The sequence below is a fragment of the Acipenser ruthenus genome, chromosome 21 (assembly GCF_902713425.1).
Source record: "Acipenser ruthenus chromosome 21, fAciRut3.2 maternal haplotype, whole genome shotgun sequence".
Lineage (NCBI taxonomy): Eukaryota > Metazoa > Chordata > Actinopteri > Acipenseriformes > Acipenseridae > Acipenser > Acipenser ruthenus.
The window spans coordinates 1312417-1335606 of NC_081209.1; the positions used below are offsets into that span (position 1 = coordinate 1312417).

The window sequence follows — 23190 nt, forward strand, 5'->3', positions numbered from 1 at the left end:
GTAATAAAGGTATAGTACACACACACACACATGTATAATTAATGTACAATAGCAATGCAATCTTATAAGAGTTTCCATTAGTAGTGTGTGATGAAAAGCAATAGCAGGACTTCAGCGGAATATCAAGTACAAACACTATGAAACAAACAGAGCTTTAACTTAACATCTATTAACGTGAACAACACACCAACACATTACTGTGCAAAAAAACACACACACACACAAGATCACGCCTTGAATTTTTCAATCAAGCTTTTAATGAAAAGATCATAAAATAACAGTTTTCATTGCTGTACATTAAGACTGAAAGTTTTTGAATGCTGAGATCAACACACTTCTTATACTGTGTATATATATATATTTTTATGACACATTGAGTTTTGAGCTGCACAACAAATGTGCTGCCCTGACCTGAATTGAAGCTCTCTGAGGAGTCGGAAAATAATAAATTCAGCTGGGGTGTTGCCAGTAGCCAGGAATGTTCAAGGCTGGACTCTCTCTCTCTCAATAATTTATGGTCAAAGAATATGCTTGCCTGTTTCAGTGGCTTTGAGCTGTAGCTTCTCCATTCATTATTAACAACTTGCTCTTTAAAAGAGAACGGCGCATTTCAAAAAGTTACTGGTTTTAATAAAACCAGCGGGGGTGGTGCCTGCTCTTTCAGTTAGTGGAATTCAAGTATAAGAAATTGAACATCTGGGGGATTGGTCCATTACAAGAGGCAGACCACGTTCTGTTCCTGGATCGACACTGCAGTCTGTTTGAACCCCCAGGTTTGGTTAAGGTGTTCAGGAATACAGTAAGGGACATGTTTGTGAATATAAGGCATCAACAAGATGCCGTCTTTGGAAGGTGGTTACATTTAAGAAACATATGTAGCGAATAGAAAAGACAAATGGGCACAGAAGCCTACATCTGGTATTATTTTCAAACCACGATAGTCAATTTCCCCTCGCATTACATTCAGGGAGACAGGAGAAGCTTTTACTACAGTTCAGAGGGCAGTGTGCCAGGCAAAGCACGAATACAAAAGGTCTCTTCAAAACCAGTTTTAAAAAATGATAATAAGCGATAAAGACCCAGTAGAAATGTGGATTAGCTTTCTTGAGAAAGTGAAAATGGAAATCAAAATCGTTCCAAGTCCCTGATATATCTGAATTGATTTAAAGCTTTGTTACATTTGAATTAAGAAAAAAAATACCAAAACACACTAAAATGAGGTAATAAAACAAACTGTATTTTTTACTAAAGCAAAAAAAAAAAAAATAGACACAGGGACTCTGAGAAACTTTTAAAACATAAAAGTGCATTGGTAAAGCTATTCAAATCCACATCTGTACAGTTGAGACGTCTTTGTAGCTGCATCCAATAGTACAGGAGCCAAAACTGCAAGCAGCAAGCATACAGCTACTCATTGTAACCCCAAACACTAACAAAGGGTCACTCGCTTTTATTTCAAAGAGCTTTGGTTTTTAAAAAGGGAGCGAGAGACTTTCTTCCAATATTAAGTGACTGACTGCTTTTTTCGGTCCATTTCTGGGACAAAGCATGTAAAGCGAATAGTCTAAAAGCACCTCTAGCCTTGGACAGCCGTATCCTAGCAACACCCCGTTTTCCGTTCACAAAAAGAGAAATACCACAAACTAAGCGTGGAGTCTGTACTGCGTTTCAGAGGAGTGCTTGGGAGTACCAGTGGAGGAGACGGGACCAGACTGGGGCTGGTGCAATGTCCAGTCTGTCCGGTTACTGGGTACTCTTTCAGTGGCACAGCACTCAAGATAACAGTACAGCAGGTACCCACACTTAGGAAGTGCCTACATACCAGCAGAGATAACAATAGATTTCAATGGTACAAAGAATGCCATTTATCTTCTTTGAGAAAAAAAAAAAAAAGTTAATTCCTTGTATTAACTTCACAGGTTATGGTTTATGGCTATGCTTGAATCTCTGAGATATATATATGTATATTTATATATTTTTAAGCTTGAAATCCTGTAAAAAAAACAAAACAATTATAATAATAAAATTAAAAAAGGACCCTGCGTACACTATTTCACAAGCCGAGTGAATACAGGATCAGAGAAATAAATACATTCATTACTGACAACAACAGACATTTGATTAAAAAAAAAAAAAAAAGAGAACACTGTCATTAGTGTTTGCACCATATTGGTTAAAAAGGCCAGTCGGAGTTCAGGAGTTAGTTTAGCAAAAAATAAATAAATACACACACACACACACACACACACACACACACACACACACACAACCCCCTCACACTGCACAGGTCAGGCTGATACAGAAGCAAGGCCAGGCTGTGGGGGAACAGGGTTGTCAGAAAAAAAAAAAAAATAGATCTAGAACCAATATGTTTTTGTTTTTTTTTTCTTAAAAAAAATTCCAAGTGTAAAAACACCAGTAGTAAACAATAAACCCATCTTTAAATCGATGGCTGCAATTGTAAACTTTAAAACCTGACTAAATGCATTCCTCAGAAGGACGCTTCGCATTCACAGACAGAAAAGCAACGTTCTTCTGACAGAGACGCTGAGTGGAGACCCATTCTGAAGGACTAATGTGGAACCAGCCTTGCCCTCGCTTCTCCAGTTCACTGGCCCGCTGGAGCTAGGCAGGGATCTGGAGTTACAATAGAGCAGGTTGCCACACAGATGCCAGAGCCAGCTGGAAAGGGGGCCTTGGGAAAGGACCCTGCCCCCATTATTTAAACCAGGACTGGGCTCTTTCTCTCTCTCAGGGTCACGGCTGCATGTCAGCTGGGAAGCCTTTGCTTTGGCAGCGACCTGCATAAAGGCAACAGAGAACTCCGACTGGCCCCACAACTGCTGAGGTCTGAAACTGGAAGTTTATGTAAACAATGAGATAAATACAGAAGTATCTTTCTTTTTTTTTTTTTTTTTGAGCCACAAGGAGGTTCCATAATCATTCAAATGTGCTTTGGTTTAAAAAATAGTGTGTGAATTTGGGTATGAGCTTTTTTTTTTTTTTTTTTTTTTACAACTTTGTTACTATTTTCTGAAAACATTCTGGAACTAAGTGACTGAAAGTATAATTTTTCTTCTTGTCAAGCTGCCCCACCTCTTGTCGAGGTTCTTTGTGTTCACTGAACAAACAAATAAACCAAAAAAAGTACCAACCACCCCCCCCCCCCCCTCTTAAAATCTTAAATATGAAACTAGTGTTTGCATCATTAAAATACAGAAAATGTTTAATACAATACTATGTCTTACAAATGTAGTTGAGAGTTCGGCACTATAAAAGTTACCGAACAATCCCTGAAGCTTGTATTATTACTGTCACAGTTTGGAATTGACTTTTTGTATTATTTCTTTTTATTATTTTTAGGTTCATTCTGCTGCACGCGTTCCAGCTAGTCGACTCAGAACGAGAGGTCCTGCTGTACAATCCCCCCCACTGAACACAGACGTTACGATGTTCTGCTGAAGTGCTGAGAACTACAAGATTGTTCAACAGCACTGGGTCGTGGATTCCTGAAATGACCGCAACACACACACACACAAAAAAAACTGTCAATACAATAGGGCTGGTTATCAAATGAATTAGGTGGAGTGCAATACGAGGTTCACAACAGTATTGCTCATGTCTGGGCAGCAAAACTGCAAGGTGCTGGGACATGAACAACCCTATAGAATTAACTAGAGACAGGCCATATAGGATATGAAACTATATTATATATATATATATATATATATATATATATATATATATATATATCGATATCAAATTTGGGGTGGTTACCAGGAATCCACGACTCAGCTGCATTAAGCTCCTATCACTAGTTCAGATTCCCATCTTAGCTGCATTCCCCCCTCGCAAAGTAAAAAATAAAATGGATACACAGGTAAAAAAAAAAAAAAAAAAACAACAACTTTGAAAAAGAAAGAAAAACCAGAATGCCTATACCAAGATTTGCACCAAGGTCCCTGCACAACATAATACAGGAATAAGACAAAAAATGGACAATGCCTTTTCCTCCACCCCAACGGGCGTTTTAAGGGACTTGTTCATTTTGGCAAGGGGTGTTTTGTTTTTGTTTCATTTTCTTGTTAGTAACATTCACTCTCATTTCAGTAACATTAAGACTTTTGTCTAAGAGGGTCTGTTGTTTTTACAAAATTCTAGTCAAGGTGAGCCTAAAACAGACAGGTGTCTTTAAAACCACAGCGTCCCACAGTCTTGTTATTAGGCTCAAAATATACATGCATTGATGTCTGTTTGCATGGAAAAGGACAAAAATCACTCAAGAATGTCCGGTCGCGCCCCACATTTTGACATTCCCCAGAAGCTGGTTTAAGCTGTAGCAACACAAGCTCCCTCCATCCCTCCCTGTGAAAGACCCGAGACGTGCACTCCTGCTACACTCTGCAGGAGGAGGAGGTAAAACAACAAGACTGGCTGCAGGTGAAAAACAAATGAAGAGGAGATGTCCCCTCCCTTCAATAAGGGATCGGCCCTGGATAATAACAACAGGACAACTTTCAGAAACATGGAACAAAAACAAAACACGAACCTATGGGACACGATACCTTCAGGCTTTAGTAGCTACAATTTTTGGTCTGAACTGAAAAGCATGAACCTGTTACAGATACAGAACGTATATATAAAAGACAGTAACTGTAACAAAAGGACAATGGTATTGAGGGATACTTTGTGAACTTTAACCAACTGAAAGTTTACGGTTTTACCAGCCCACCAATCAGCAAAAGTTACACTTGCATTTCCATTGGTCTCATTGACAGTGGTTATCCAACCCCAAACAGTGTCTCTCTCGGTCTACCTCTCTCTCACTATTTAACTGGATAAAGCCTGACTTTTCTTCTTTAGCGGATAACTTAAAATAAAACATTCTGCTGTTGAACATTTAGTCACATTCTAACTTTGGTTGTGAGCTTCTGTAGCAAGTTCTAGGAATACATGCTTCTTGGCATGCGTTGGCTCTTTGGACTATACTCCCTTTCTACCTAACCTATACCCTAAGCTCTTCTATTTGTTTTAGGCAAGGTAATTACAGTACTGTTTGAAAATTAGGATCCCCGGAAACCGGGAACCTCAAAAGCTATTGGTTTACAAAATAAAAAACCCACAAAAAACACAAAAACAAACGAACAAGGGAAAACCTGTGATGAAAGATGGGCAGGTTAAAGCATTACCTTAAAATCAACTGTATTCTACATACTTTATACATGTAATTCCATTAGGAACCCCTGGTCTTCCACTGATCAATGTATTTATACATGTAATTCCATTAGGAACCCCTGGTCTTCCACTGATCAATGTATTGTTCTTAAGAATTAAGAGGTAGCAAGGTAACAAGTCCATTCCAACAGGCTTGTTTAGTTTAGTTTTTTTTTACTTTTTTTTGTGTGTGAGGGGAGGAAAGCTTAAAACACCAAAAAAAACTGTAAAACAAAAACGTACCTACAAAACTTGAAGCAAGTCCAGTCTACACCAAAAAAAAGGCCCCCCTCCCCCCTTAGACATATCCCAAGACTATCCAGTTTAAACAAACATTCACATAAACATTACAACAAGTTCTTAATAAAACAAGTACCTCTAGGTTTAGAAGGAAATACCCCTATGAACTACAAGAAAGAAAAGACCCCCAGCTCGCAAACAGAAACTCTGTTCAAGGACAACCCCCTGTATTAACCACAGGCAAGGTGAAAGACATTTCTGTTTTCTGAAATCACAACCAAGCCTCCATCTTCCCCCCTACCTCCACCTGCTATGCCTTTTGTAGTAAATCAAACCCAGGACAAAGATTAGGACTTGATTTCATTCTTACGCTTTGAAACAATGTAGCCCATTTTAGAACAATTTGGTTTTGTTATTAGCAATTGTGAACCATCTGATTTTATCTTGAATTAGGACCCATTTCTAAGAATCAGACCAAGGATAGTATCAGAAGGACCACAAAACCCAAGTTATTGTGTGAAGCAGGACCACAGGTTTAAACCCCCAACATTCAATCCACGACCTCCTTCCAAAGTGGCCTCGACACAATTTCAGAAAACAGCAGCTCTCACGGCAAGCATTGAACAAGAACGTGCTTATTTATCAAAGCGGGGTGACCTTCGAAAGAACCCTTCAGAGGCTTCTTCGTATCCCCACTGCAGATGTCAGAGAAGCACATTCTCTAGAAATTCAGCTTTGTGTTTGTTGGTTTGTTACTTTGTTTCGTCAAAGTCTTTGGCTTATGTCGGGGAGGTGTGCATTCGCAGGTGGCTGATCAGGTTGCGCTGCTGGGTGAATTTCCCACCACAAAGCTGACATTCATATGGTTTTTCACCTGAGTGGACTCGCATGTGCTCGGTCAGGCGGTACTGCCTGGTGAAGCGCATCCCGCATTCTTCGCAAGCAAAAGGTTTCAGGCCCAGGTGGCTCCGCATGTGACGCGTCATGGTGCCCCGCTGGGTAAACATTTTCCCGCAGATGTTGCAGGGAAAAGGCCGGGTGAGCCAGTGGGTCTTCTCGTGCTGCCTCAGAGTGGCTGGATCCTTGTAGCTCTTCTCGCACACCGAACACTTGAACGGTCTCGACTCGCTGCCGAATGTCGAGCTCTGGGTGGACAGGTCTTCGGCTTCCTCCTTAATGTAGGCGCCCTCCTCCTTGATGTACAGTTCTTCCTCTGTGTGCGTCTCGACGTGAGCATTCAGCTGCTCCGAGCTGGGGAACCCCTTCCCGCACGGGATGCACACGTACAGGTTGTCCCCGTACGCGACGGGCTCAAAGCCCTCTTGCCGGTACACGTAGTTGGCGCTGGTCTGCCCGCTCTCGCTCTCGCTGTGCCCGCTCTCCTCGCTGTTCTCCTTCCCGTTCTCCACGTCCTCCACTTTGCACTTGAAGGAGTGCTCTGAGTTGTAAACGCCGCTGGGGCCCACGATGACACCGTTGGGCACGGTTGCTTCCTCGTCGCCTTTCCCGCTGTCCAGCGCATTCTCTTTCTTGGGCCACTCCTTCTTGCGGGCTACGTGGCGCGAGTTCTTGCGCTGCCCTGTGTCCGGCAGTGACTGGTTCTCCTCGCCCACTCCCAGTTCCATTGGCTCCCCACCTTCGAGGCTTCGAGGGTTTGTGGTGGAGTCTTCAAAAGAGGCACTGTTGGCGGTTGATGCTGTGGCAGATTGGGGGGATTCCTGGTGGTTTTCATTGGGACTCACCTCATCTTGAGTAGTGGAGGCTGAAGGGCTCTTTTTGGACAGGTCAAGACCAAGCTCCTGATCACTGGAGAGGTTACCATTGCTTCCATTTTTCCCAGCTCCGAGGTTTAGGGAGCCTTCCCGGTTTGAGCCACCAACGTAGAGATCATCATCGGATAATTTGTCCTTCAGGAGATCTTCGACAAGCTGCTGTTTCTTCCCACTTTCTTTTGACCCTGAATAGCGGTTCTGAATGACTGGTGTGGAGGAGAGCCTCTGGTTCCGGAGGGGCCTCCCTGTATTTGGGGTTGTAGCCTTGGTGGGTAAGGGTTTCCCATTGCGCTTCAACTTTCTCCTGCACAGAGCGGACAGGTCGTGGAGTTGGAGGTAGCTAGCTGCAGTGAGGAGGGCATTGAAGTTGTTTTCACTAGCCTGGTCTGCCGATAACAGCTTGCCAGTGTAAATGAAGTCCAGAATCTGCCGGAACACAGAGGGGTTGACCATGTCTGTGTCAAGGTTGATTAGGTTGTCGTGAAGCACAAGGGATTTGAAGTAGATGCTGCTGGCTGCCAAGATGTTCTTGTGGGCTCGGAAGAGAGCATTCTCCACCACAATGATGACATCACAGAGAAACCCTTTAGCTCGTTGCTGATTTAGCTGCAGCAGCAATTGTTTGGCATGATTTGGCAGTTCCATTTCCACCTTCTCTTCTCACACCTGTACCACCTACAGAGGGGAAAAAAACAAACATAACATATTTAGAAGCTTTCACCAACTTCAATAAAAAAAAAAACACTCAACAAATTTAAAGAGATGCAGTTTGGGTACTATATAAAAATCACTGCTTACAAAAGCAACACTGCACCTGTAACTAGCCATGCACACATTACAGCACGCCACAGATGAGAATCAGGTTGTAACACAATTACACCCTTACACTGAAATGTCAGCACTTGAAAAAGTTTCCCCAATTGCAACACCTAGCTGAAACACAGCATGCACTGCCTGGGCCAGCCAGTCAAGACCCCAAAACAATTTCTACACCACCAGTGTATGAAAAAGTCCGGTCTAGAATAACAGACAATTAAAAAAAAAAAAAAAAAAATCATTCACACTTTGTTAAGTAAGTGCAGTGCTTCTGTACTTATCAGCAACATGACTGCTACAGCCATTTAAATTACAAGATGAAGCCCAGCAGACCGTTCACAAAGCAAGGGGGTTCCTAGAGGAAACAGGAGAGAAACTGGGCAGCGGGAACACCGAAGTTGAGTGTGATGAATAAATACAGTGTGGTACGAGCAGGAAGAGATAGTATAACTGCCGCCTAGTCCTCTGCTGCTCATGAACCCTGGCAACGGTCCAGATGTGGTCACAGATGAGAGGAAGCTTCAATAGCAGCGCACTGCAATAGCTGATGAGAACACAGAGAGGCCACTCCATTAACGCTTTCCTTGTGTGACCCTGGATAATCAGCCTGCTGACGAGGGCAGGACTTTAAACTGATAAAGCGTATTAGAACAGTCCTACCTTGCGCATGCCATTCTTCCACTACTGAGGACTTGGAGGCGTAACAGAACATTCTATTTTAACAGAAAAGGTTTTATTCTTCATTACGTTTGTTTCAGACCTAGTTCGGCTTCTCAGATGGACGGTGGTCGCTTCATAGACAGCGTTACAAATACTTTGAAATAAACAAACTCAGCACATTGTATTTTCCTCAGTAATAAACTTTAGAAAGAATTCACCCTTCCCCCCCCCTCCCCTTGAAAAAAGCAGGAGAGAAAGCACACCCATTATACACACACAGAGTTTAAAACAAACTTTAAAAAATGGTTATTGCCTTTCAAATAAAAAGTCAACTCCAGCTTTCAAAACACAGCCTGTTGTCCCGTTTTGCAATTGCTACTATCGCTTCCCAGAAAGCGCGTTTGAACTGCCTGCTGCTCTGTTCATTACCTCTGTGACTCGGTTACTTGGGACGGCCTCCATTGTGTGCAGGACAGCTGGAGACACAGGTAAGCTGCACTCAGCCCTGTCTGAACTCATGGGTTGAATCTCTTTAAAAACCTGGGTACAGTTTCACAGTGCTTAGCAGAGTCTGAGACATTGGGGTGCACTTAATGATTTATACAGGAGGTACATTTAGTGTACATGTTTAATCAGCAATGCACATTTATTACAGAACTGGCTCACGATTACAGTATTCTTTGTTGTGACAACACTGTCTGCTTTGTGTTCAAGAATAAAAAGGGGTTAATTTCGAAACTCATCGCTTTAAATACAGACTGTAAAACACAGAGCCACAACAAAACAGACTGCTTTTGAAATGACAAAACCCATAATGCAGTGGCACTTATTTGAAATGAAGGTTTTCAAACCCCTTAAATAAGTTTGCCCGCTAACACACAGAGGCCTATCTGATGTGGCCTTTGGCACCATTTCAAAGAAAACAGCATGCATGTGTGCCTGCCTGCCTGACTCTGCAATCTTGAAAACGATACTGTCCAAGCAGCGCTTTACTAGATACGGATAGTAATCTCTTCACTCCACTGCTGAACACTTGAAACTAGCAAGAGATACTTCAACGGTTTACTACAGGAGAACAATTGTTTGCATTCACTCAATCAAGGTCCACATGAGGAATGCTGTGTACATCTCCACCCAATCCTGGCTGAGACAGAATGTGGGAATGCAATAGCTGAAGAAATCTAGCAAGGAACTACTCACTATAACACAATGTTCTCTCTCACACACACACACACTGCTACTGCCAAGAAATAAAACTGAATCAACACAGAGAGTCTACAGCGAGCTGACTGATGAATCCCAGGGTAGACTGACCTGTTAAATATAACCTAGGCACTGTATAATACCATCGCTTCTACTACACTTCTTAACTGTTCTGCCCCACAGAGCAAGCAAGCAGGAGACGAGGCTTTTACTGTTACAGAGTGGACTTGTTAACATTACTGATAGTTTGTACAGAGCGTCAAACAGAATATCCAATGAGAATTTTGACCTTTAAAGTTTCCTAAAATCACTTGTATTAAAAAAGGTACAACAAAGAAAGCACTAAATGTTGCAAAAGGAAAAGCAAAGCAGCACTATATTTACCAAGTGGAGTTTATTATAGAATGAGATGCATTTTATAAACTTAGAATAGGACTCCTGGATTATTGTAGAGCAGTACTTGGGGCATCCAAGAAGAATACGTGTGACCTTAAAATGTTTGATTTAGTTACTGTGCTACTGTGATAATGGAAAGAGAGCAGGGTTGAGTGTCTCTCTGTGTGTGCGTGTAATGTTCTGGGACAAAGTAAACCCTTAACACAATGAGCACAAACCCCACTGCCAAAACTGTAGGTTTCCATGGACCCCTGGGGTTTGTTCTATCCCTTCAATTAAATCAAAACAACTGTAACTATTCAAATGCTTTCCCCTGTTGTCTGGAGTAATAAATGTAGGCATGCTCCACTGGGAATGTCAAATTTGCTGCGCTTGTGTGCTGCATGAACAGAAAGGTGTGGAAGCTGTATTCATTTACATCAAGATTGCTAATCTATTCCAAAAACATGCAATGAACCTGCCTCGGCTCTTCAGCAAACACCTCATCTGCAATGAAGGTTCAACTCCTTCTTAAGCAACAGCTGGAAGCCCTTCGGACACATCAATATTATACAAAGCACAATACAGGTGCCAAGTATTCTGGCTTCTTTGTAATACTTCCTTGTAATGCATGTCTGACTGAAAGCGATCTGGCTATGGTGTGGAGCCAGCGAGTTCTAAACCACGTCTGCAGATTCCAGTGGATTCGAGGAGCTTCACATGACCACGGTGAGCCTTGTGAACATCAGAAACAGGAAACGCAACATAACTATGATGCAGACCAGTGAATTAAACCCTGTACATGAAAGGAGGCCAAAGCGGACGCCACTCTGCCTATAACAGGCAATCTGGAGGTAATGACTCCCAGCTCCGAAGATGAAATCACAATTTCTTTCATTCTGTTTTACTCCACACAGTGTAGTGCTAAAAATAGAGAGGAGCTGTGTCAAACCAATTAGTTCAGGAGTGTTCTTGAAGTAACTCATCCTATAGGCATTCCTCATACCTTTATGTTCTGTAGGACGTGAAAGGGGATTAGCAGCTGTTCTAGCCTAATGTACTGTATAGAAGTTTTTTAAACCATTAGCAATTAGTAGAAGTTTCAGAAATGTACATTCGAGGCAATGGGAAAATCCCACATGGCACACAGTGGACTGCAGCATGGTAATCAATCACTATAACCCCACCCCTATAAGAAGATGTGTACACAAGCAGAGAAACACGCCCCATCAAGCAAGCACAATCACTTCACTGCGAAACGAGGTTAGACTCTAAACAGCAGCTTCAACATTTCATTGCAACGCGTTCATTTGCCTTTCTTCATTAGCGGGCACCCTCAAGGCACTGTACCTGGACAGGACGAAACTCGACAGATTGGAAACAGCTCAGAGCAAGTTTACAGTGTGTTATGACTGTGTGAAGGGGAAGCAGGCTGACTGATTGCCCAGGGAAAGGAATTCCACTTATAGTTGGGCTGCCCAGCAAGAAAAGGCCATAGTGCCGCAGTCTTCGGATGAACAAAACAGAGACACTGTCAGTATCAGGGAAAAGCCAGACACACACAGGACAAGTTAGTGAGCTACCTGGGTGCTGATCCACGCACTATCCCCAGGAAGCTGAAGGAGTGTGGAAGTCGGGTCTATTCTTTATTTCATTGCAACAGTCTAGGGATACAGATCAGATTGTTGTAGCACAAATGAACAGGTTTGCCCCCAGGGAAAAAAATATGAACTGCTCAAGTGTAAAGAAACCAAATTACTTAAATGCACCCCCACCCTGCTCAAAATCAGTGTTGTACCAGTATTGCAACACGCAGCCTACCTGCAGAGACATGCAAACCCAGGATCATGCTTGCAGCAGGTCGCATGCAGGGTTAAGAGCTGAAGAATTTGACAAGGATAGAACAGCTACGTCAAAGAATATACAAAATACAAGGAACTGAAGCACACTGCCCAACACAAACTAAATAAAATCCATCTTGTGATCTCGGACACACGCACTGCAGCCTGCAAGCCAGCAAGCCAGCCAACATTCTGTACAAGAGAGTCTTTTCAAACCATTGTTAACGACAAAAACAGTAAATAAAATAAAATAAAATAAAATAGTGCACACACTTGCATCACTTCATTGGATCCTTGTCACCAACATAGGAGAGCTACTGTGTTCTGAAACAAGTCTATATTAAATAGTGATCTTGTTTTTCAATTGTTCTCTCAATGTATAAACATACAGACCAATGCATCTTGGGTTGCTTTTTTAAAAGCACGCCATTTCCAAATTCACTCTTACTGCACATCTTACATGGATATTGTGAAAGACTTCACTTGTATCCATGGTTCGATTGCCCTTTTTATGCAGGCCCAGAGACAGAAATTGATTTTTTAAAACGCACTTTCATGCCGTTTTATTAATTACAGAAATAAAAAAAAAATAAAAAAAAAACTTTGCACAGTCCCTAAACGAACAAACCAGACAGCAAAGCAGCTTAGCAGTCACAAAACAGACATGTTACAACACAAACAAAAAGGTTTCCACACTACCTTTTCTAAACCACACTTTTCTAAACCACACAGGTCTCTTCACCATGACAGCCTCTCTCTTCACACAGGCTGGAGTCTGCCCAGAACAAACATTTGATCCTGTTTTAAATCTGCTACAGACAGGTGACAAGGAATTTAACATAAATAATTACACCTGTAACTGTGTGAACACAGCCACACCCCCACATTTCTCCGACATGAACAAAAATGAAACCCTTTCCCTGCCAACTCCCAACACATTCCTTTCAGGCAGGGATACGCTCTGCCACAACATACGAGCACATGCGAGTGGTGTTACGTTATCAATAGCTTCCAGTTTACAAAGGGCAAACACTGATCTGTGTGCAAACCAGAAATGATGCAACGTAAAGAGGAACACAAGAAGCCTGAAGCTTCCCTGCAATAGAAAAGCTCTTGTGTACGTGAAACCAGCCTTCCACTAAACAGATCCACACCTCCCCCAGCTCACCACACAGCACGAGAGCCCTCCACCTCAGGGCTAACAGGGAGGGGAGTGAGATGGCCTTTGCATACCGAGTTACACACAGTATGCATCGTCCAAACAGACCCCCAACACCTGGTTTTCATGAACCTGCATAAAATCAGAGTTTTAAATTAATCAGAGTTTTAAATGAATTGCTTCCAAATAGTAGGATTAAAGTAGAGAAACATCACTTCTGCAAATATGCGCTTTTATCAAAAAGATCAACCCGCAGAACAATGTGTATTAAATCAGCCAATCCCTCCCAGGTGCGCCTCTCTTTATTGTGTTGCCTGCATACACCTCAAGGTGCCATGAAGTTAAACAAACATACCTTTTATCATCCGAGGATTGAGGCCAACAATGACTCAAACTTCTGTCCATAAAGTGCATTTACTGAGGTCTCGTTTGTATGCTGCCGACCTAGAAGACAAATTACAGCAAGCCCTGCTAAGGTTAGGAACAGAAAATTCAATTCAGCCAGAAGACAATTCACATTAGGATTGAAACTTCTCTCAAGCACACCACTGATTATGCAAGGGAAAGATTATTGGGGAAAAAAAAAAGAACACAACTCAAAAAAAAAACTCAACTCAGTAACTTGTTCTAAAGTATATCCCGAGTTTCATCTCACTTCAACAGTAGTTTTCTAGATCTATGCAATCCTAATGGGCACTACATCCCTGTCACTATTTACTAAAATTTGTGCAAACGTTACTACAAAGTCTGCTAAATTCCTCCACAATCCTGGAAGCAACTGTGTAACAAAAGTGGATGCGAACTAAACTTAAAACAAATATTATATATAAAAAATTAAAAAAAGGAGTATCACCTAACTCCCTCAACACAATAAACAACCTAAAACATTCCTAATGGGAAAACACCCAGTATGACAGCCCGGGACATACAATCCAGTTCAGTATACCAAAACAGGATAGTCCCCATCATTCATCTCAGAGTGAAAGAATTGCTTCAGCTCACTGCATTTCAAGCTGTATATTGCTTTAACCCGGTCATTAGAAAAGGCTGAACCTCAACCCAGTACCGAGTGACAAACAAACAAGAATACTCGACTGTGCAGCAGCTCAACATGTGGTGCCACGACGGGATCTATAGGTCACACTTCACAAGGGGTTTCTAATGGTGTGCCTTGGTACAGCCTCCCTACCCACTGTGATCCCCGACTCTGACTCTGTTCTGCACTCCTGATCACTGTAACACACTAGGAATTACACACGCCACCCGCTTAGAGAGCCCAGGACGCCCCACACAATGAAGCCGAAGGGTTCCAACACACCAGGAATTACACACGCCACCCGCTTAGAGAGCCCAGGACGCCCCACACAATGAAGATGAAGCCGAAGGGTTCTAACACACCAGGAATTACACACGCCACCCGCTTAGAGAGCCCAGGACGCCCCACACAATGAAGCTGAAGGGTTCTAACACACCAGGAATTACACACGCCACCCGCTTAGAGAGCCCAGGACGCCCCACACAATGAAGCCGAAGGGTTCCAACACACCAGGAATTACACACGCCACCCGCTTAGAGAGCCCAGGACGCCCCACACAATGAAGCCGAAGGGTTCCAACACACCAGGAATTACACACGCCACCCGCTTAGAGAGCCCAGGACGCCCCACACAATGAAGCTGAAGGGTTCTAACACACCAGGAATTACACACGCCACCCGCTTAGAGAGCCCAGGACGCCCCACACAATGAAGCTGAAGGGTTCTAACACACCAGGAATTACACACGCCACCCGCTTAGAGAGCCCAGGACACCCCACACAATGAAGCTGAAGGGTTCTGCAAAGAAAAGTAAACAAGGAGCCGACTCAACATGAACAACATGCAATAAACACACAGAGTCGCAGAAATATTTCCAAACCCCACCCGCTCTGCACAAGATTCTCCCTGAAGAAAAGAACGGATCGAAGCAGATTCACACACTGAGGTTTTACCACACAATGGATCAGACGCCAGTGACAAGTTAGAACTGGCCCAGTCAGCTCAACTTGGCACAGAGCTCTCGCTGGTCAGATAAAAAAAAAAAAAAAAAAAAAAAAGGAAGAGGAGGAGAATCTGTTAAACTTCAAGCCCCGTTTTTAAAGTGGGTTTAAAAGAAAGCTCTGCAATCGCTGCATGGTTAAACAAACCAAGTAACGCAAGCACAGCTGCCAAACCAGCTCTAATTGAATTGCCAGTGCTGCCGTTTAGCGTGGTGCACTTTGAAAGATTTGTACGAGCTCCAGACCGCACGCTAATGCTCTGCTTCTGTGCTGCTAACTGCAGCGCGCGCTTCAAAGAAAGCTGGGGTGGCGGGTTTGTCTGGTTTGTTTTGACCGATTTGCTGGTTTATTAAAAGGTTAAAGGTTAAAGGCTACATCTTATGAAGCAGCGTTCCTTTGCAAAAACAAGTCATTTCAACATCCGGGCTACGACCAGCAAATACTTGAAGCGCTCAGATCTCTCAGTCAGATATTCATAACTCAAAATGCATCAGAATCACAAGGTCTTGATAAAACCATACAAGGGTACAGTCTGCCGCACTGAAAGGCACACAGACCAATCACATTTTATATATTCACCAGTCTTTATTTTTGTCACAGTGTGATCCCAGATCCTCTCGTTCAGTCAGAGAATGCCTCATATCATATTGTTTGCATGAGCAGATCAACGCTGCACTGCTTTAAGTAATGAGATATAGATACCATTTAAAAGCAGGAGAAATAGGGCAGCATTTTCTATACTAATAGAGGCTGTTTCAAACCCCCCAAAAAAAACATACTGGTTGTGTATTCTTAAGCTTACTGTCAACGGGCGGTTTCAAGATCTGCTATTACATGCAAAGAAATGCAGCTTCTCATTAAACAAACAATGTAAAAAACAAGTTTGTGTGGTACTGCAACAGTCCCTCAGCGCCTAGATCTCCAGTACTAAAGGACCCCCGAGTTTGCATTTCTTGGTTTTCCTGGCTTCCCATCACATCCCACATGCTGGGCTTCTCTCCTGCCCTCCCATCACCTCTACAAACTTGAGTCACACATTGAGATGGAAAAGCAGTAAGATTTGTTTTAAGTAACATTCGCCATCAACTTCTACCTTAATTGTATGTACTGCAGATAGCAATGTACCTATCCATCTTCTATTGTATTCCCTTTTAACCCCATCAGTCACCTGGATTCACCTTGATCAGTAACACGTGAATACAATACAGCAAGCTACACTCATTAATAGATGCAGATTGGGAAGTCACAGCTCAAATGGGATAAACACATTATTACTGGATAAACTCAGATGCTACAGATACTGTTCCAACTCATCCACTAGTCCAGTGACAGGAAAGCACCCTGTAAATGGATAACCAAGCTCCAGAGAGGTCCAGCTGCTGTTCTTTATGAATAGGACTGGTGAATAGGGGTTTGGGGGGGGGGGGGGGGGAAGCATTGACAGCCTGCAGTTGCTTTAATAGAGTTCTAAAATAAAGAAAAAGGAATGAGTCACAAAACATAAAAGGAAATGTGCCATTTTCTTTGAAGTCCAGTTTTTGCGGCAGGGATGCGTATAGCTCATGCCACAGATTCTACAACCACCTCTTACGGTAATGCCAGCCCCTGGTTATAGTCATTCGCTTTCATCTCATCTAGTCTGACACCACAGAGCCACGAATCTGACCACATGAAACCCAGGTGGAGAGGAAGGCAGGCATTCAAACAAAACCAGAGAATGAACGCCTGTGGCACAGAGACACGACTACAGAGCAGCAGTTCTGCACACCTTCAATAACAAAACCCAAAGTAATCTATGAGAGAGAGAGAGAGAGAGAGAGAGAGAGAGAGAGAGAGAGAGAGAGAGAGAGAGGACCAAATGAAAACCATCCAGTGTGCACTGCGGGTCCTTTTAAATGCACATTTCAATCAAACAACGTGCATGCAAAAAATGCTGTGATGATGTAAACAGTAAAGTCTGATCTTGCCTTGACTTTCACAAGTTAAAGTTCCATGATTTACAGTATCCTTACTGTCAAATATGAGACACTACAATATAAAGGAGGCTGCAAAATGCTAAATCAAGTCTACCTTTCATAGAAAACATGTATGGTAATTTAAACGGTAAACAGCCTTTTACACAAGAACATTTATATGTTAGTCCGTTAAACACATTTAAACTGAACTAAAGTTACATTTACGTCAGTCAGACACAGCCATACTAACATTAAGGATTATAATATAAACTCAAGGGAAACAGAAATAGAATGAATATATGTTTTACTAACTGTGGTATAAGTGGACTGACTACAATGAAGGTCATAAATAACTTGTCATCCAAACTGAATATTTTTAGACATTTTACCAGATCTACTGCAAATACAGTACTGAACGGATCCTGAATTATACAACTGACTGCATCTGTAAGAGATGCATGTGCATGTCAAGAGGGTATATTCCATTCTCACCGTTTCATTTTCATGCATTATGGATTTCCTTAGACAACCCTTACAGTACCTACATAGTGTATTAAAGAAAAAAAAAAACTGGTTTAGCATAGCACAGAAAAACAAATCAACCACACTAAATGTGCACACTTGCAAACAAGCAATCCCTAAATTGTGGTCGCAGCAAGAATGTTAATATGTAGCTATACATGTACTGGTGAAAAACAACTTTCAGAGTTTGAATTTATTCTTGCATAATAAGAAGAAAAAAGGGGTTGCAGTTCCTGAATCGTCAATCAATTGAGACGATTAGTCAGTGGTTTACATTCCAATGTTAGCATAATTACAGTGTTTGCTAATCAATACAAGCAATGCAGTTCCCTAAACGGTTCTGCGTAGCCCATGATTAAGACTGGAAGTGCAAATACTCTCTCAAACACCACATGTATAAAGAAGATTTTCAAATGGATCTGCAAAACTGGGAGAGAAAAAACACAGTCTTAAAGAACAAGAGCGGGATGCCGAAAAAAAAGTACAGAGTACTTGTTTAAATATGCAGAGGTTGTAATGAGTAGAATGATTGTGGTGTGAAAGCATAAACAGAATGAAATGAAGACATCCATCATTAAAGGGAAGTGTCCTTGAGACCCGAGCCTGTGTGTCTCTGAATTAAAATCCCTTCTGCACTCAACAGACTAGAAGGAAAGCTGGGTGTATACAAGTGGCTGTGGCGCTCTGTACAGCAGCACTCACAGACTCTTGTACGATGCAAGCGGCTGTGGAGCTCTGTACAGTAGCACTCAGACTCTTGTACTATGCAAGCGGTAGTGGAGCTCTGTACAGCAGCACCCACAGACTCTTGTATCATGCAAGCAGCTGTGGAGCTCTGTACAGCAGCACTCAGACTCTTGTACCATGCAAGCGGCTGTGGAGCTCTGTACAGTAGCACTCAGACTCTTGTACTATGCAAGCGGCTGTGGAGCTCTGTACAGTAGCACTCAGACTCTTGTACCATGCAAGCGGCTGTGGAGCTCTGTACAGTAGCACTCACAGACTCTTGTACAATGGAAGCATTTCAGGGACATTGAATGTTACCTGCAGCAAGTGTACTTTAAATTGAAATTGCACTAAAGACATGGCACACACAGCGATAGAAACGTGTGCAACTATATTTATTAAAAAAAAAAAAAAAAAAAAAAAAAAAAGCCAGACAGAAAAAGAAATCCAACTACTAGCTAATGATATTTATTCAGTTGGAACATTGATCAGTATATGCCTGAAGTTACATCTTCCCCCGTCAAATAAGCTAATCGAACTGCACAGTTAAAATGACATTAAAAATGTTAATATTAGCAGCATGCATTTTGTTATTTATCTTCACAATGATCACATGACAGATTCATTAATACTGTGTCCTATTAAGGAACACGATCCCCACTGGCCTCCCTGACCTCTCTGGAATGAACACTGACCGCAAGCCAACAGGTTGGAGAGGAGTGTCACCTGAAGGTAAATATGCACCTGTGTGCCTTTGTTTCAATCGCATGCATTGATACCTTCTGTACCTGGAGGGTAATGATTAATAGTACCCTACAGACAGCTGGGCTACTAAAGGAGGGCTTTCTACAAATGTCCACTCCCGGAGCAGCAGGTCTGCCCACGTTTTTCCCTGTGCAGAGTGTGTTTTAACCTGGAGCTTCTTGAATCTTGCTAGACAGCCTCTCCTAGGGGTTGGGGGTTGTTCATTATGTCTTAATAATTTACCAATACCAGACTTGTGTCTCAGAGCTGTGACCAGGAGTCCGGTTGCACAGATGTATTTATTAGCTTATTTATAGGAAATTGTTTTGTGAAGCAGCTATTGCAAAGGTGGGATGGATAAAAATACCAGACAAATCAAACAGAACGATTACGTAAAAAACTCCTAATGTTTCCCTCCTAAAGACCTCTACACACTGGACGCGATGCGACAAGCGAATGGGTCGTACGACAACCGCACCACGACAACATTTATTTTTTGATACAAGCCATTCACACTGCCTGCGATGCGACGGGCGACACTGAAGCGATGCAAAAAGAAAAAAATAGGCTTGGTGTCTATTCTGGGGATTTTGTCGCACGGCAGCTGGGGAACTGACCAATGAGGAACTGCTTCCCTTGTGCGTCTTCAGTAAACTATGCCAGAAGAAAAGATCATTCTTGCAGTATGAAAATACCCAGGGCTGTACAATAAAGGACACAAAAATTATAAAAACACAGCAATCAGTGGTGTAGTCCTAAATCTGAAAGTACTGGAACAGCAATTAAAATATTGATTTTTCTCAAACAAATTGTATAAATTCACATTTGATTTGTACACTGAACTGGAGGTAACATTTAATTGACTTTTAGGCTACTCCCAGTCCTACCAGCTTGGCATGTTTTCACTGAAGTCTAGCTAGGTAAGGAGCTCTTCAATACAGTTTCTTTTCATGTCAGAAACGTAGGCGTCCCAAAACCCAAAGAGGAATCTCAAGTCTTCATCTGATCACAACAGGGACACTTGGAAATAGTCTACACAAAACAGCTCCTTCCTGGATTCTAATACATAGGATCTACATGCAAACAGAAGTGGGCGACACATTCCATGTGCATTTGAAGTGTGGTGGTGTTGCTTTGTTTAAGTCCTTGGCATGTCAGTTACAACCCCCCCCCCATCACCACTTCCCAATCCAGTTGACATGGGATTTTGCCTCCCCTTCCCCTCTAAGGTGTTTTATGCTTATCCTCCTCAAGCAAAAAAAACAGCGACACAGTAAAACTGGTTTCTGAGACTTCGTACCGGAGACCTTCACAAGACTGCACTTGTTTTTTTGTTTTTTCCCCCAGCAAGAATTTTTTTTTCTTTTTAAATACAGAAACAAAAATAGGTATAGTATACATCCCAGCCAACATGGATGAGCAAATCACCTATAGAAATACGTTAAGAGGAGATGCTCTGCCTATGGGAATACCTACAGAAACACCCTATATCCCTGCTCTTATAGATGGAACACAGTTAGTAATAAGAGGATCCATGCTGCCAATGTTGCCCTGTATTCTGTATGGCAATGGCCCGTGCTCTGCATTGAACATCGTAACTACTTCCACTAGTTATTACCCAACTGGTTACGTATACAAAGCAGCCCCATATTCAGTGCTTGGGTTACTGTCCGGTGGGTGATCAGCCTAACCAGGGCATCAACAAAACCTGCCAAGCCTTCTCAAACTGAAATATCTTCATATCACCCTGTGCTGTCCAAGCCTGCATTAGTCACAAGATTGCACTGCACAATACACAAAACCCATAGATGATCTGTCAATGCTTGTCATGGGAAAGCATGTGCTCTTACACACACACACACACACACACACACACACACAGCATTTCTAAAATACAACTGCTGGTTCTAATACTCCTGCAGTCCACCGGACGTTTACAACATATCATTACAGTGAGGAATAGCTACCATTCAAAAGGCGTGTATATAAAATGCCCAACATTATTGTTAATTCCAGTTCACAACAGCTGCTGTGCGTTTGTTTTTACTGCTGAAATGAAAGATATGGGTGCTTCGGTACCCAAAGCAGATGACCGTGTGCTCAAGTGGACAATACGGCAATGGAGCCGTCCGCAGCAATCTGATAAGAATCTGGTTTGTGAACATAAAATAAACCCACTTCAAAGAACACCGCAGACTAACCCCAACACAAAACCTAAAAAGAGAGTTACAATTCCGTTTCGAAAAATACACTCATGTACATCAATACATTACCTGATTCAACGAATGGCGCCCATAGCAGTTTTTTGTAATTAAATTATCCAATTAAGAAAAAAAAGGCCAGTGTCGATTGTATCAATTGATCACCGTTTTCCGCACATTTGTGCAAATCAAAATGATCTCGATGCTCATCCCAAAACAATGTAACAGTTCAGTTTAAAGATACAGTATATAAAAAAACAAGCCGCCCCTTTTGGATCACAGACAACGAAATCAAAAAAGCGCTGCCCCCTGCGTTAAAGATACGGCAGACTCGTTTTTCATAAAGAGAGATATCTGCACACTTCACCTTTTCTAAATTATTATTATTTTTTCTCTAAGCAAACTTCACATCATCAAAAACTAAATAAAAGCTTTTTTTAAAAAACAAAGAACTCGTATCATTGCACGTATGGCATAAAGCCGCCTCTGGATCGCTAGCTTTGCTGGTTAAAGACACTGCACTGGCCGCATCTTGCCAAGCTGGTATTGCAGCTTTCCTAGCAGAGGTAGGCATTGGATAAGAGAACCGCTTTTTGTTGGCACGCGATTGCAATCAGTTTTACGTGAACCTCAAACCATTTTATTTTCGGTAAACCACGCGGAGTCCCCACAGCCTCTGCAGCGCGCACACAACAACAGTCTTAATGATGTGCAAATACAAACAGCAATACAAATGCGATACCTCTTAATGCATCAGCAGAAGCGTTCCCTGTTAAACCGCCCTCTCTCTCAACAGCCTTCCCAGCGCCATCTTGCAAGCTTGTGACGTTCAGATCTCACCCCTGACCCAAATTTGAATAGAAGCCAACCGAAAAAAAGCAGAAACAAACAGCAGCCCCTCTGCCAGCTCACAAACATTTGATCCGATCGTGGTAGTTACTTTGTACTCTATTTCTCCTGCTTAGCCTTGTGATTTCATTTCATCCGACGCTTTACAAGAGCAAGCATTTCCAATTGAAAGAAACAGAAACGCATTCATATATATATATATATATATATATATATATATATATATATATATATAGAAATTAAAATGGGCATGACAAAAAAGTGAATTTGTAACATTATATATATTTTTTTCCTTGCTTGTTGCAATAATAATTACGAGAATGTCGAAATCAAGGCTTTCTACCTGGTGTATTATTATTATTATTATTATTATTGTTGATGTTGTCTGACTGTTTACAGACTCTCTTATAAATAAATAAATAAATGTTAAGGTTTCAGATTACAACATAAAATGAATTTGTAACAATTTCTCTACGGCCTAGAATGTCAGAATGCCGCTAACACACGAACTCACTGTAAGTTATTTCGTCCCAGTTTGATTTTAAAACAACACTTTTCAATGGTCTCTGAATCTCTGTGTCTTGGTGTGCTTTGACCAGGCTGTGTCCTGTTACAGTACTGGAAGAATTCTAACGAGTGGCTTTTTTAGAATTTTTTTTTTTTTAACCCACGTGTTGTTTTTACCTTTATATATATATATATATATATATATATATATATATATATATATATATATATATATATATATTTATTTATTTTTATTATTATTATTATTATTATTATTATTATTATTATTATTATTATTTTCTCAGTGCATCTCTACACTGGGGCTGGATGAAACTGGTTAAAACACAAGCCAGGCGCCCCGGAAGCCGTA

The 23190-nt window shown here is 41.8% G+C and overlaps 1 protein-coding gene across 5 annotated transcripts; it reads right to left on the reverse strand.

Annotated features, from left to right (window-relative positions):
- Positions 1-234: 234 nt before the first annotated feature.
- LOC117427764 (hypermethylated in cancer 2 protein-like) lies at positions 235-22409 on the reverse strand. 5 transcript variants are annotated; one of them, XM_034046029.3, is made up of 3 exons: positions 22207-22409; positions 13636-13724; positions 235-7901 (listed from the first exon to the last, which is right to left on the reverse strand). In XM_034046029.3, exon 3 carries the CDS (start codon positions 7869-7871, stop codon positions 6234-6236), a length of 1638 nt encoding a protein of 545 aa, XP_033901920.3. In that variant the 5' UTR covers positions 7872-7901; positions 13636-13724; positions 22207-22409; the 3' UTR covers positions 235-6233. The 5 variants fall into 5 exon arrangements, with proteins under 5 accessions (XP_033901920.3, XP_058850167.1, XP_033901921.3 ...); XM_058994184.1 differs by having other exon boundaries at positions 13636-13748; XM_034046030.3 differs by lacking the exon at positions 22207-22409 and adding an exon at positions 21537-22165.
- Positions 22410-23190: the final 781 nt, after the last annotated feature.

Bases quoted from the DNA above. Each gene is read 5' to 3' on its own strand.
- LOC117427764 (XM_034046031.3), bottom strand. From the start codon at position 7,871: ATGGAACTGCCAAATCATGCCAAACAATTGCTGCTGCAGCTAAATCAG.